Here is a 16,975-nt window from a genome sequence, read left to right on the forward strand (position 1 = left end):
AAAGGCTTGAAATGTGGAAAGGCAGTAGGAGTAAATGATATTCGACCAGAAATGCTGAAGTATGGCGGTATAAAAGTCTTACACTGGCTGCACTGCATAGTTCAGAAGTCCTGGACAGAAGGACAAATTCCCGATGATTGGAGCAGAGCTTTCATTGTTCCCATGTATAAAAAGGGAAATAAAACTGAATGTGAGAATTACAGGTGTATTTCTCTACTGAGTGTGCCTGGAAAGATTTATGCAAGTATACTTGAGAAACGGTTGAGAAGAATTGTGGTAGAAAAGCTTGGTGAAGAACAAGCTGGATTCAGGCCAAATAGAGGCTGTCAGGATCAGATCTTCACTTTACGACAAATAGTTGAGAAATCATGGGAATATAACAAAGATCTGTAAATAAGTTTTGTAGATCTGGAAAAGGCATATGACAAGATGTCAAGAGAGAAACTATTCAAAACTCTACAGCTATATGGTGTCAATGGGGCATTATATAAAGCAGTAGTTAGTCTTTATTTGAGTTGTAAGTGAGCAGTTAGAATTGAAGTAAGTACAGGAAGATGGTATAATGTTAAATCTGGTGTCGGGCAAGGATGTACATTATTCCCTCTGTTATTCATTATCTATATAGATCACATTATGAAGGAAAGTGGTATTAAACGTGATATCTTTATGCAGATGATGTTATACTTCTAAATAAATCTGCTACAAGTCTGCAAGATTCCCTGACTAAATTGAATAACTGTTGTAATAGATATGGTATGAAGGTCAGCAATAAAAAGACAAAGACAGTGAAAATAAGCAGAATCGTTGAAAATGTGAAATGTGTTGTCAATGGATATCCTTCGGAACAAGCGAAACATTTCAGCTACTTAGGCACAATTTTTAGTGAAGATGGTAAAATAAATAGGGAAATAGACAACAGAATCAACAAAGCTGGAATGGCAGGAAATCAATTGAATAAATTCATATGGAATAAGAGAGAAATTAGTCGTAACACTAAATTAGCTGTATACAGAACAGTGTTCAAACCAGGTTTAACTTATCGATCTGAGAGCTGAGTCAGAAGTAAAACACTTGACCAAAGACTAGAGACCGCAGATATGAGAGTCCTGAGAAAGATTAGAGGCGTGAATAGATGGCATCAATGGCAATATCATATTAAAAACGAGGATATTAGGAAAGAACTTGACATTGTCAGCATCCAGGAATGTGTTAGCAGAGCTAATCTCAGGTGGTATGGTCACTTAAACAGAATGGGTGAGGAAAGATTATCCAAACAAGTGTTCTCTGCCAGGTTGGCAGGAAAACGACCCAGAAGAAGACCAAGATATAGGATTGATACAGTACAAAGTGCCTTAGACGATAAAAATGTAAGATCTGATAATGTTGGAGTTTTGACAAGTAACAGGATGATTTGGAGGAAAATTATAGATAGGAAGTTAGTAATGATGTAAATTTTTCATGTAATACTATCATATCCTGTACACCCCTTGAGGGTACATGGCAGGAATTTGAAGATGATGATAGCTTCAATTTTTATGTCATCTTTATCATCTGTGATTCCTTTTACAGTATTCTTTAGTGGAATTTCCTCCATTTCTAAGGTTATTTAATACCCTCTAGAATATTTTGCCACTTTACTAATATTTATTTTCTTTGTTCTTACAAAGTCTTCCCATGACTTTTGTTTATCTAGTTTTACACATTGTTTCGCTTTCATACATTTTTTGTGTCTTCTCTAAGAGCATAAGCTGACTTACTTGACAGGTACTTTTGATATGCTTTCTTCTTTTCTGTGACTGCCTCTTTAACTTATTGAGTCCAGCATGAAGTTCTAATTTTTCTGTCCTTACAGACAACCTCACCATATGCTTCTCTGGTTGAATCCATCAATGTTTTCTTCTGAGTTTTCCCCTGAATATGCAAGGTTTAAGTCTTTATTTCATACTCTTTCATTTTTTTCTGGAATGGTGTTTGTGTATTTGAGTCTACAATTTACCTCTGAAAGCTGCTCAACTTTGATTTGTTTTAAAACTTTCTTATACACTCTTCTTTTCAATGTGAGATTCATTTGTATACTGTTCAAAATGAGATAGCGGCTAGTTCCTATTTCAAATTCTCTTTTTATATCCTTGTGTCCTGAAACTTGTGGGAAAACATTGCTATCAACTATAACATCGTCAATGAGACTTTGCTTATTTCTTGCATCTTCTCTCCATGTGAATTTGTGCACAATTTTATGTTAGAACATACTGTTAGTAACATTAATCCATGTCTTGAACAGAAATCCAGCATGCATTTACCATTTTTATTAGCTCTGAATATTTCTGTATGTTAGTGATTATTTCCTACACTGCTGTTTAGATCTTAACATGGACCAACTTTTCCTGCTTCATTGCCAGCTGCCTTTTCTAATGTCTCAAAAAATTCCTCCTTTTCTTCCTTGGTAGAACCCACATCACTCTTTTTAATATTGCCTGCCATTCAAGAGGATTATCCTCATATTTAGTGTTAAATAATATAGTTACGCCTTCTTTTCCCTGATTATTATTGCCTGAATATAACATTTTATATTTAAACGTGTGGATAGGCTAATGTGTTCATCAGACATGTTGTAATAGATTTAACGCTATTGATATGAACACAGATGGATAAGAAAATAACTGTTTATTAACTTAAAAGCTAATATTTTGCTGGTATTATATACAGCATCTTCAGAGCACACAACTCAAAGTTTGTTACAAATGCAAGACAGCCACAATCCGGTGTAACAGTGGGGCTAGTATAAGTAATTGCAGCATGCAACACACGACTAAAGTCCTAATAGGGCGCCATGTAGGTTTAAAAAAAAAAAAAAAGTAGTTCAAAGTTTTGAAATAGTAGTCCAAATAATAGTCTTAGAAAGTTTGAAAATAAAATAAAAGTAATTAATATTAATTTGGTCTTAGGATGACTGTCTCCCAAATCTTTGGTAGATTTTTACAGCCATACTTGTTAAGGTTTGGAGTATGTTTTAAGGCTTCTGTTGATTCCAGGAACAACCTCTCTGACTTGTAGAAACTGTTGTGCAGTACTTTTGTTTTTTTCCAATTGATCCTGTGTGCTGGGGTATCCAAAGCATGGTCTGCCAGATCCGACTTGCCATAGCGAACGTGTCGATATTTTTTGTGTTCACTGAAGTGGATGTCCACCGTTCTTCCTGTCTGTCCGTAGTAGGCTTGATGGCAAAAACAGGGCACTTCAAAGACTCCTGGATGATAAAGGAGTGCATTTGTCCTTAGGTGAAGGGATGAAAGTTGCTAATTTCACATAAGGTTTAAATATGGTGTGCAGTTGGTGTTTGTTAAACACCCTAGATATCTTTTCAGATGTGCCTTTAATGTATGGAATGGTGACAGTTTTGTTTTAGTCTTCTGTGGTAGATAGAGAGGATTTCTGAGTAGCATTTAGTATGTTATCTATCTTATGGGGATTATAAGAAGGTGTGACGTAGGTGAGAAAGTTCAGCAGTGAGATCAATGTCATTGGAACAGATTTCTCTAGCTCTGTTGGTTAGTGTTTTTAAGATACCATATTGTTGAGAAGGGTGATGGTGTGATTGTTTGTGTAAGTATCTCCCTGTATGTGTGGGTTTTCTATAAACCGAAAATGATAAGGAACCTTCTTTGAGACGTTGTGATCAGTGTGTCCAGGATGGGCAGGCAGTCATTGGCTTCTAGTTCTATTCTAAAGTGAATTTTAGGGTGTTGGCTATTTAGATGCACTAAAAATGTATTCAATGTGTCTGGGCCATGTGGTCAAATAGCAAACACATCATCTTGTGTGTTGTACGCTGCAATTACTTATACTAGCCCCACTGTTACACCGGGTTGTGGTTCTCTTGCATTTGTAACAAACTTTGTGTTGTGTTTCATAAAATCTATTAGATTTTATGAAACCATCGACATCGAAATAACTTTCTTTTTTTTTATGTACCAAAAGCTACAATTATGATTATATTTTTTAAAAAAATAGATGTTTTTGTAAACCTTTGGTCCCAATTGTATGTTTGTATATGTAAATTACATGCAAAATTATACCGCGAGTTACACAAATTCGACTTACGGGCTTTTTCTTGGTCCCACCTACCGCATAACTTCGGGGTTTTACTGTATTTCTAATTTTTTCCAGTAACCGACATTGTGCTGTTCGCCCTGGTTATCTAATGAAAACAATGGGGCCTTGTTTAACCAGGTAATGCCCCAGCCAGCATGAATTCTGCAATGACATGTAAATAAGAATTCAGTTTTTAAGAATCCAGCCAATAAGAATTCAGTTTTGTTGGCCAAATCCCAAAATGCCAGCTCATCGTTGTTCATTCAGTATCTAGGTAGATACCTAACAGGATGCACTACAGGAAGTGAGGATTGGACATTAGGTTAGAAGCCCTGGTCATAGTCCTGAAAAGGATGCATGCAGGACTCCTTCCAGCTTAGACCCTTAAACACCCCAAAATTTGTCAGTGCAATTAATTAATTTGGTTAAAAACTGAAGACTTTTATCATGCTTATTTAAGAGGATAATATTATAGTGTAAGAACTAAGCTGTTTGTTTTATGCAAGTGTAAATAAATTTCCAAAAAAAACATCCTCATCTATTTATATACTACTACTACTACTACTCCTTGGCATTACAGTCCATTTAGGACCTGGGCCTGTCTCAGGATAGCTTTCCATTCTTCACGATTCTGTGTCTTGCTCCTCCAGTTCTTTACTCTCATTTTCTTTAAATCATCCTCCACATCGTCAAGCCATCTCCTTTTCGGTCGTCCTCTGGACCTAGATCCACCTGGTCCAGACATGAAGACCTTTTTTTACGGCTCTATTATCTCCCATTCGCTGAACATGTCCTAGCCATCTCAGTCTTCTCACCTTTATTTCAGTAGTTCCTCACACACTCTCTTCAATGTTCCTCGTCTGTTCAGGCTCAAGACATTCCAGCTTCCAAACCAATATTCATAATCCTTTTTCTGTTGTCCAAGTTGTTCCGAAGTACGTCTGGCTAATTTTCCTTTTGACTTTCTTAACAAATGAGTTTTTACAGGACAGGGTTGTTAGCCCTGCGCCCAACCTTACAAGAAGGAACCCGGCTATACCCCCGGGTACTGGGTACCCATTTTAGTCGCCTTTTACGACATGCATGGGCTACATTGGGACTATTCTTTAACCCTGGTCACCACACGGGGTCATCTATTTATATATATAAGAGATATTTGCATTTGATTGGAAATCTATGCAAAAATTTCTTTATTTCTTTACATAGTCCAGTTTGTGACTGGATCTGCACAGAGCACTCAAGATATATTCTTATCAAAATTGTATAAATTTTACTTAGAGTACAATTGTGATATCAGAAGGAAATGTTCCAGCTAAGAACATTTTTTATAGGGTTCTATGATCTTTTAAATTTATAAAGAAAAATATTTAATTGTTGAAATGTAACTATAGTGTAATCTTAATGTGTTTTTAAATTTAGAAAAAAAAAATCCATTATATCCAAACAAAATGTTGCACATTGAAGAAATTATTATATCTTGATTTCTTGTAATACTGCACTTTTGTTGCATAGGCAACAGAATCTTACCTAAATGTTATATATATACACACACATATATATATATATGTGTTGACTATTATCTAATGACTGGATTCTGAGATTATGAGGAAATAAGTAAATTTAATATATCCACACAACTAGTTTTGTCGGGATGCCGACTTTGTCAGGTGTGATAACATAAAAGTAAATAAACGACCGTAAAAACATTTCACTTCTACAACAACAGAGTTCTTGATGAACTAGAACATCGTTCTAGTTCATCAATGTGTCATGGAACAACATTAAAGAAATAAGCATACGTTTTGCTTTGAGAACACAAAATATCAATAAATCTAAACTTATTAATAAGTTAAATTCTCTCAAACTTGCACAGGAATGATCCTCCTCCTCTACTAATTCTCACGTGCTCAAAAAAAAGTATTTGTCAATAAATCTTCCCATATCTTCACTATTGAAGAAAATATCCTTTCAAAAGGCCTCAACTTCGTTCTCTCTCTCTCTCCAAAATCAATTCCTAGAGAATTGTTTCTCACTAAAACAAAAAAAGCTACTTCTCTACTACCAACTGAATATGCAAATTTATTTCGCATGGAAGCCATCTTTGCGATCAACAAAGCAAAACCCCCTACAGACAACATTTCCCCTGGTGAAAGACTGGCCATTAAACAACTGAGAAAAAAACAAAGATATTATCATCCTTCCAGCTGACAAAGGAAATACAACTGTAATCCTTAAGCTGCCTCCTTGAAAGGCCTCACAGGGAAATCTTCTTTCATCAAAAATTCAGCTGACTTTGTTACCAAGATAAAAAAACCTCAAACTCAACAATTCAGATATCATGGCAAGCTTCGATGTATTATCACTCTTTACTGATGTACCCACCCAAGATGTTCGTACCCTTCTTAGAAACAAGATTTCAAAAAAGATGTTCTCTTTACTTTCACAGTGTATTAACTCAGGCTACTTCAGATTTGAAGACAAGATTTACAAACAAAATAGTGGGTTGGCCACTGTCTCCAGTACTAGGAAACATTTATCTCGAAGATTTCGAAGAAAAAGTCATTTCTTCTGCTATGCTGAAACCTAAACTTTGGCTCTGGTATGTAGACGATGTTTTCCTGATTTGGGAGCACAGCACAGACAACCTTCAAGTTTTTCTAAATCATTTAAATAACTTTCATCCCGAAATCAAGTTTACCACCGAACTTGAAGTAAATGGCTGTCTGGCCTTTCTTGACATCAAACATACCAGAATGTCTGATACTTTAAAAATCTCAATCTTCAGAAAACATACACATACAGATAGATACCTGCATGGGTCCTCTCACCACCATCAACCCACAAAAATTAGGCATGATATCCACTCTCGCTCATTGTGCCAGTTCCGTATTATTAGAGGAAGAAGAACTCAAAAATAAACTAAACATCTTAAAAGGACTTTCATAAATAATGGCTACTCTTTAAAAGTATTAAACTACTATACCACCGTTGTCAACATACTAATGAGGTTTCCACTAACCCAAGAGCTTACATCTCCTTACCTTACATCAGTTCCCTCTCCCCTAAACTGGCAAGAATTTTGAACAGGTTCAATATCAAAACATGTTTCTCCACGTTACAAAAACTCTGGTCAATCCTAAGCCACCCCAAGGAAAAGCATCACCATCTTCAGGTGTCTACAGAATTATATGCGATTTCCAGGTGTCTACAGAATTATATGCGATTGTGGGAAGCCATATTACGGCCAAACTGAAAAGTCTATTTTTCTGCATCTCGAAGAACACCAGAGAGATATCTCTTATAACAGAATCCGAGCCAGCGCCCTCTCCAGCCAAATCTTCTTCTCATTTAACTCCAATGATGAACGCCGCCAACATCTAATAGACTGCATTTTAACATCCAACATACATAAATGTTACAATGAACTAGAACGTCATATCCTTGAATCAAAAGAAATAATCCACGACTCTTCTCACATGAACAGCAATCTCAGTTACAGTTTGTCAGACTGGCATAGCTCTGCTATTCAGTATTGGCGAGCTAAAGAAGTCATAGGCTCGCATGTGCATAACACTAGAACTGTAGCTCAGACTCCAATTCAAACATAACCACAGTTTTTTAATGCTCTGTTGGTGTAGAAGTACAATGTTTTTACAGTCTTTTATTTACTTTTATGTTATCACCTGACGAAGTCAGCATCCCAATGAAACTAGTTGTGTAGATATATTAAATTTACTTATTTCCTTATAATCTCAGAATTCAGTCATTAGATAATAGTTAACATGTCTAGAAACAGAGTCAATCTGCTTACTGCTACTACTACTACTAATAATTATATATATATATACTGATACTTTTTACTTTGCATCAAAAGGTCTATATAATTTAGACCTGTTTCATGTGTGTTATAGGTGTATATACTGTAGCTCACTCAGTTTTGACTGGAGCTTTTCAGTATCTTGTTATTGGTTCACTGTAGCATTTTTGCTACTAAAGGGCAAAACTGTGTAAATACGCACACATATTTTCATGGTAGCCCTTATTAGTCTTAATATATGCATATATTTTAATTACTATATATATCTTACTGTATCCTTCTTTGACTTCACAATATAGGCAACACTTAATGGACGAGACAGTGTCAAGAAAGTTCTTCAGACGTTTCGTGACAGGGGTGGAAATTCTGAGCAGATTGCAAATTCTTATTATGGAATGCTTATTGAGAATTTTGATTGTGATAAAACAATCTATACTGCTGTGGAGGTTACTTCTGGCAACAAGTATGTTTTATTAATATGATGTTATGAAACAAATATTGTTATAACTAAAAGACTAAGCCTAATGTGTAATACCACAAAGTGTCTAATCTATTTTTTAAATATATATATATATATATATTTTTTTTTAATATAACTATATCATGCACTTTGATTAGGCATATAGAAGAGGGTTAAAAAATGACAGAAAATAAGAAAACTAAAGTTACACAATATTGAATGCAGGGATCAGAAAAAAAAAAGTAGAAGAGAAAAACCAGAATGGAAAGTACAGTCCCAATTCCTTTGGTAATCTTTTGTGTGTCATCCAGAGTTTTTACTTCAGTTTAAGTTGATTTAGAATTGGCAGTTAAGATTATGAAATGAATGTGTTGTTCTAGGTTGAAACCACAATTCTGATTTTGTTTTGTGCTTTCATTTATGCATGTAGTGGAATGTGTATATCAAATCACCATGATTGAGGCAATTCTTCTTACATCTGTAGTTTAACTTAATCTTTGTAGGCAAAAAAAAAGGCCTTTTGCATCTTTTAATTATTATCTTAAAAATCCCCAGTTCCATTTTTTTCCCTTTTCGCATTTGCATCTAGAATCTCACACAGTATCTGTCAAAAATACATCTGTTTCCCTCTAATTCACCTGCATATCTCCCGTCACTACACCTTCTTGCACAATACTATGCTAATTTTGGTTTCAGGTAAGTCTGTTCAGTGTATACAGAAAATATAGTTAGATATAAACAATGATAACTCATTAAAAGCTAGTAGACTATCAGTAAAAATTGTAAACACAAGAAAAATTAGTTGCATATATAACTGTCTCAGCAACCTCATCTGGAAGAATAATAACATAAGTGAAGAATCAAAAATAATCTACGAAGGTGTTGTCAGACTAGGATACTGACATATGCAGCTGATATGTAGCAACTGCAAAACCAACAAATTAAACATTAAGAAAAACATTAAAGCTGTAACAATTTAAACAAAACTGACCAATCAGAGAAAATTGTATTTTCTTTATTTATACAAAATAAAAAAAAAATGTACATTTTTCACTGTGTTCCAATCCAAATATGTCTAATTTTAGTCATACAGCAAATATTTTGTATATTACCATATAAAATTTCTGTCTTCTGCAATATGCATGCTAACCACTTGTTCTCATGTCGGTTCAGTAAAAGTGAGTGATGCTTTTAACTTCAAAGTTAGTAATTGTGTGGAGTGGCCTCTAATATTATTAGTTTTATATATTTGTGTGTGTTGCAGACACTTAGTTGGAAATGTCCTCAACTGATATTTTGTCCACATTTGAAGATTAGGAAGTATTTTGTATCCATTTCATATATTAGCATTATATGTTGGTCATGTGAGGATGCATATGAGTGTTGGGAAAGAAGAAAATTATTAACTTTTTTTCTTGAATAGTAGAAATTGTAAATGGTGGGGAGCACTACATGCTGAAAGCTATTCCTGGGTACAGAAGTAAATGGAATAAATTAGAGAGAGGAGAAGCAAGTTCCATGCATTTACATGTTACATCATCTAGAGAACAATGGCCTCCAGTGATGGCTATTGGGATTAAATGCCAGCTTAGTTAAAAAGACAGTAGCGATTGGGATAGAAGAATTTTTGGTATCTAAATTATATTATGATGTCTCTTTGCCAGAAAATCTCAGGAAGCATATGCTGGTCTGTTTCTGGTAGGCTGGTGAGTGATTTGCCTTGGTCATCTATGCAGGAGTTGGAAGAGAAGAGTAGTGCCAGGTGGTCAGCTTTATCTTTAGGAAGTAACAGTGGTGTCATCTGGATGTGAGAAAGAGAGGTGGAACACGGGGGAGTAGAAGTTGTGTGTGATGACCTTTGCAAGGGACCAGAAGGCATGACTTCCATTTGGATTGTAGTTAGATTTGGATTTGCTGATGGTCGTTTTGCATTTATAATGTGCTTCAGTGTACACTATGCTGGAGTTCTTGTTGCAATCTACGTGTGATATGCGGAATTTCTTTTTTCACCTACTTTGTTACATCTTTTGTTAAACCATAGCTTTGAAAGTTGGCTGGAATGAGGAATAAAGGCCTGTCATACCTTTGAGAATAATCTGTGATTTACTTAGAGTAGGTGTTTGGATCAGAAGAATAGCAGCAGTAGGCTGACTATTCTTCTGGTAAGATAAGGAAAGGAAGAGTAGAAAGCTTTAGAGGTCATTCCACTTGGCACCTTTGTAGTGTCAAAGGACTCAAGGTTAGGAGTGACTGCAGAGAGGCTATCCTATGAGAAAGGAAAAATGCACAAGATTATGGTCTGAGTTACTGAGAGAGAGAGAGAGAGAGAGAAAGGTGACCTCTGTGTATATCTAGAAGGAGAACTGAAAAAAAGATCAAGAGTATTGGGAGTGTTATCAGGAATTTGGGTATTGGTAGACATATAATTCACATTTGGTCATTGTTTACCATGGTTACTTCTACATCTCTTTAAGTGCAGTCATTAGAATTGGAAAAGGAAACCAGTTGGAATAGTGGACATTTATAGTAATTTAGGAAGATGACTTCACAATGTAGTTGGATTGGGAAAAAAAAAAGCAATCTGAAGGTGAAAAGGTCAGGGTACTTTTTGGAATTTGGAGAGCAGTAAATACAGCAGATGAATGTTACTGAATGGGACAAGTATAAAACTGTTATAAATATCAGAGTATAGTTTATCTTATAAAAAGTTAGCTGTATGTAAGGATCTAAAATTGGTTAATCTAATGTGTTGAATCCTGCATCTAATTGAGCACAACCCGAATGAACTTCAGATAATGAAGAACTAAATGTATAAATTAAATTAAACTTTCCAAGAAATTATATTCTTGTTTAATCCTTCATCCAAGTGTAAGCAAATAAAGTTTGCATGCGAATCATCTTCATGACTAATTTATAACTAAGTGAAAAAACTTTCCACAACTAGCTCTAATCCAGAGGATTTTAGTAATATGTTACACCTTTTCACTACTTGTATGTGGGAAATATATGACTTCTGCATTACTTCAGACTTGGTATCTTCTTTGGATCTGGCCCTTATTGATCTCAATAATGGGCAAAATGGGTATGGGTAATTGCCCTTCTCATAATGCATAGCATTATATATACCTGGAGGATATGCATGCTTTGCATTGTGGGATACCAAGGCAATTAATGTGAAGTCATTAGCTCTATATATAAGTAGTCTAGATGTGAAGACTTAATGTGCAAACTTTGTTTGCTTACACTTGGATAAAGGATTAAACGAGAATATAATTTCTTGACAACTTTAGTCCATTATGGCTTTTAAAGATTTGACTATAGAAATTTAGCATTTGGAAGTGTGGGAAGGGTTTGAAATTGATCAAAATGGTTGTTATACGCACAGTGTCTACTGCATCATTTTCAATATGATTGTGAGATACGGTAAAATTAAAGCCTTTTGATAATTTATTGCACTCAGCCATGCAGAGATAGGTTGACCAAAACTTTATCCACTCGTAAATTTGCTGTTCATTCAATTTTTCATTCAAAATATTTGTGAATTTCTTTCGTAATATGAGAATGTTTTCACATAATGTATTCTGTATTAACTAAGGACAATCTGTCTATTGAGTCCATATGCCTGTGTGCTAGATGTAAATAATAATTATATAGACTTTTTGTCTTTTCATTGATAGCAATGGCTTAGTTATTGCTTGGAGAGCCTTTCTCACAGTACTGGAAATGTTTTTTATATAGATTATGTTGGATTTTTTTTATTTTTTGGTTCTAAATTGATATTTTATCCTTAGAAACATGGGAATAATAGCACTCTCTCTGCATATTTTAAGGAAGTTTAGTCTATTTAAAAATCTTTTATGCTTAATATGCAATTTCTCAAATTTGCAAGTGATGAAGGACATTATCCTACAACTTTCTGATATTCTTGTCAGTTTGGACATTGTCTCTCTGTTTACAGACTTCTCTTTAGCAGAAAATATTATTATTATTATTATTATCTGAAACCTAAAGGGAGTCAAGGGAGCTTATTATAAATCACCCAAGCCAACTGTCATACCTTTTCTTAAATTCATTCACACTTGATTCATGCACTCACTATCCCTAAAGGCAAACTATTCCACTCATTGACTGCTCTGTGAGAGAAAAACACCTAGCTCTTACCCGTTTCTTGACTGCGACCAAATTTAACTTCCATAGATGCCCCACGTGTTCTCTCCCCACCTTCCATATAATGAAAAATTTAATCAGATGATATCCTATAACAACTATTTAAAGGTTTATATACCTCTATCATATCACCTCACTTTCTTCTGTTAACCAGAGTTTGTAGTCCACATACTCACAATCTGTCCTCATAATCTAAATCCCATAATCTGGATATAATTTTTATAGCTCTTCTTTGCACCCTTTCCACAGCTTCTTTATCCCTTGGAACACAGGAGACCAAGTCTTCGCACAGTGATCTAGATGTGGTCATATCAAGACCTTATAAAGAGGCATGATGACTTCCTTATCCTTAGATGTCAAGGTTTTTGCTTCAACATGTCAACAATCCTCTGAGTTGTATTTGCAACTTTTGCTAGGTGACCTTTGAACTTCTTCAAATTCCTATCCATCATTATGCCAAGATCCCTAGCCTCATCAGTTTCTTCTAGCATAACCTTGCTAATATAATATGCTGCTGGTAATCTCATCATGCCAAAATGCATAACTTTACACTTACTGACATTAAACTGACCGCCATTTTATTTTGCCCAAATTTCCAGCCTATTCAAATCATTTTGTAAGTGCTGGAAATCACTAGCATCCCTGATTACCCTGCCTGTCTTTGCATCATCGGCAAACAATTGCACGTCTCCTGTTAGACCCTTCCTAATGTCATTAATGTATAGATTGAACAACAATGGCCTAAGGACTGAACACTGAGGTACACCATTGGTTACCTTAAATCTGGTAGATTCACACCCACCATATACCACTTTTTGATACCTGTCTGTTAACCTTCCATTGATCCAAGTGAATAGTTGATATTCCATTCCCATATTCTATAGTTTATACAACAGCCTTTCGTGTGGTATCCTATCAGATGCCTTAACAAAATACAACATTATCGTAGCGTATTCATTCCCTTTATCCAACTCGGCTATAACATTGTTATAAAATATGAGCAAATTGCTAAAACATGATCTTTCTTTAGTAATCCCATGCTGCTCCTTGCAGAGTATAGCTTGTTTGTCTACCCATTTCTATATGCGAGTTCTTATCAACTTCTCTGAAATCTTCATTCTCACATCAGAGATACTGATAAGTCGGTAATTAGGCACATCAATGTTTGCGCCACCCTTGTATAATTGCACTATCATACATTCCTTCCATTACTATGGTGTCATTCCTGATCTGAGACTCAAGTTATACAAATATATGAAAGGCCTAGCCAATTCGGCTGAACATACCTTTAGCAATTGTGCTGATATTCCATATGTCCCTATTAACAAATTTTTATCCAGGTTATGCAACAGCTCTTCATTCTTATTTTCATGCACCTCTAACTCTTCATCCAATGTAGTAGTAGTAGCAGCACTGTGTGCCATGCTACATACACCTTGTTGATATAATCTTAGAAAACTGAGCACTTATTAATTGAACAATCTCATTAGCTTTTGACACTATAGTACCATCTGCATTCAATAAAGTTATTCTTCCACATTCATTCTTTCTTGTGCTTGTGGCATAACAATAAAATTCTTTTGGATTGCCTTTAGCTTGCATAACCAATTTTATTTTCATACTCTGATTTAGCTTTCTTCATAATGGTCATTACTTTTCTGGCCTGAGCTTTATATATCATAACTCCTCTTACTCTTATTCTCACAATATTCTTTCCACATCATCTTTTGTGGATCTCTTGCTTAATAAGGTTTCGCATCCATTTCACTCCCAACCTATTTATTCTTTGAACACTAGGGAGACATTCAGATACCTCCTCATTTAAGCACTTTATCAAAGGTTCCTATGCATTGCTGATATATTTCCCATTCAGTAACTGATATCATGGGACCGAAGATAGCATTCTTCTAAGTTGATCATAATTTCCAGCTTTGTAGTTCAGCATGTAACCTGTTTTAATCGGAGCACGAATACAATTATATACTTCCCAAGAAAGCACAGCATGATCACTGTCACCAACTGGTGGTAAAATAGTCATATTCTTAACAGAGACCCTATGAACAAAACCATCACTCTTTGACCTCGAATTCCTTCTTTCACGAGATGTTTGGATAATTAAAGTCACCCATAATGATACTTGTTTAGTATCCATTAGGCTAAATTGGTGTTGCATTTTTTCATCCCCTGTAACTGAGCCACCAAGTCTATAGCAACACCCCCACCATATTAGCCTCAAACTCACCACTACGTAGGACATTATTACCATCATTGTTTTCTTGCATTTCTTTCCTAACTGGACTTAAGTTGTCTGATATAATTCGTAATACTCCCTCTCCTCTCCTGTCTCTTTTGTCATTCCTAAAAATAGTATACCCATTATTTTCAATCCCAGTTACCATATCTGATTCTGATAGCCAGGATTCACTAATGCCAATAATGCTAGGCCATATCATGTTCAATAAAGCAACAAACTCAACCCATTTGTTTCTGATGCGCCTAGCATTTGTGTACACACATAACAAATTACCACCTATCCTATTCTTATAATTAGATATGGAATCTATTTGACCTTGTTGTAGAACTTTGTCTTGTCATTCCCCAGACATATTCAAATGATCTGAACCCAAATCATATTTTTCTGGCCATTCACTAGATACATAACAATGTTCAGAGCGATTAATATCTTTATCACTTCTACATACCATAGCTGAACCTTCACACACATTTCCCTGACTCTCTGCATTAGGTCTCATACCAGTAAGTAATTTTCCCAGGTTCCTGATTACCAGATGAATTCAAGTGCTTGCCATCCTTTTCTTCCATCAAACATACCCCACACCATCTAAAAACATTTATCCATTTCTTCTTCTGCACTGCCTGCATGGAATCATTTGCTATGATTGCCCTTTTTCTTAACTCGGTACTGTTGTATCTAGGTAGCAAACCTGCAATTTTTACTCTCTCACATTTCTTTTTCACTTCTTCCAACAGACCTTTCATTTCTTCTCTCGTACTACATTTGTCACTACTTAAATCATTAGTTCCTACCAGAACTACCATCTGTTTTACTTTTCTTTCCTGTTTTTCAATTATAATAAATTTAGTATAGACTGAGGCAAGGTTCCTACATCTGTAGGAACTCATAGCAAAGGTGGACCAAGATCTCATCTCTCCTTGTCTTAGTATCTCCCATAATGCAAAGCACATCTCCTTGCGGACATGTATAATGCTATGCATTAAGGGAAGAACCACTACCCAGCCCAGTTTCGACCTTAATTGAGGTCTCGTCAGTGGGAGGCAGACCCAGAAGTGGTGATTCCAAGGCAGAAGCATGGAGAGGTCATATTTACCTATACGAGTTGCCAAAGGGTGTACCACCTTATTATTAAATTACTCTGGATTTAGAGAAAGATGTTGGAGGTACCACCTTGCCTCAGCCCTGAAGATATTTTCTGGTGCAAACTTTGTTTGCCTACACTTGGGTAAAGGATTAAACTAAATTTATTATAGTCTAACCAAGTGCAAAATAAACTTCCAACATCTTTCTCTAAATCCAGAGTAATTTAATAATAAGGTGGTACACCCTTTGGCAACTCTTATAGGTAAATATGACCTCTCCATTGCTTCTGCCTTGATATCACCACTTCTGGGTCTGCCTCCCACTGACGAGACCTCAATTAAGATCGAAACTGGTCTGGGTAGTGGCCCTTCCCTTAATGCATAGCATTATACATGTTGTATCTAGTTGTATATGATCCTACAAAACGTCAACTCAGAAAATTAAATAAGCTACTTAATGAAACTTCCTCCTTAGATGAAGAAACAATCAAAAAACTTAAGGCATACCATGCAAGACCTCCTAGAATTTATGGCTTAAATAAGCTACACAAAACTGATGTTCCACTTAGACCCTGTTGTAGACTGTATCAGCAGTCCAACTTACAAGTTATCAAGATTCTTATCTAACCTTTTCCGCCCTCACATAGACACTTAGTCTCTTCAATCAAAAATTCTACTGAGTTTCACACAAAAATTAAAGACATTCAACTATCAAAAACTGACTTGTTAATAAGCTTCGACATTGTCTCTCTCTTCACAAACATTCCCCGTAAAGAAACAATAGAATTACTAACTCAAAAATTTCCATCTGATATAGTTGAATTGTTCAAGTTTGTTATTGCATCAGGTTACTTCACCTGGAAAGGTCAAATTTACAAGCAAGAAGGAGGAACAGCAATGGGATCTACTTTATCACCAAACCTAGCAAACTTGTTTCTAGAACACCTTGAAGAAAAAACATTCACTTTTGAACCCAAACCAAAATTTGGTTAAGATATGTCGACGACGTATTTGCAGTCTGGGATCATCCCGAACATGAATTACAACTGTTTCTAGATAAAATTAACCTTTTTCATCATCGCATCAACTTTACGTTAGAA

At 35.4% G+C, this 16,975-nt stretch overlaps 1 protein-coding gene across 1 annotated transcript in view; it reads left to right on the plus strand.

The window, feature by feature from the left end:
• SMC3 (structural maintenance of chromosomes 3) overlaps nt 1-16,975 on the plus strand; it is a 450,203-nt gene that overhangs the window by 191,203 nt on the left and 242,025 nt on the right. The window contains exon 15 of the mRNA XM_090391130.1: nt 8,209-8,372. Coding sequence (XP_090247256.1) covers nt 8,209-8,372 — 164 coding nt within the window. The remainder of the gene's footprint in view (nt 1-8,208; nt 8,373-16,975) is intronic.

The sequence above is a fragment of the Typopeltis vanoorti genome, chromosome 4, assembly GCF_054136105.1.
Source record: "Typopeltis vanoorti isolate ZY-2024b chromosome 4, IOZ_Tvanoo_1.0, whole genome shotgun sequence".
NCBI lineage: Eukaryota > Metazoa > Arthropoda > Arachnida > Uropygi > Thelyphonidae > Typopeltis > Typopeltis vanoorti.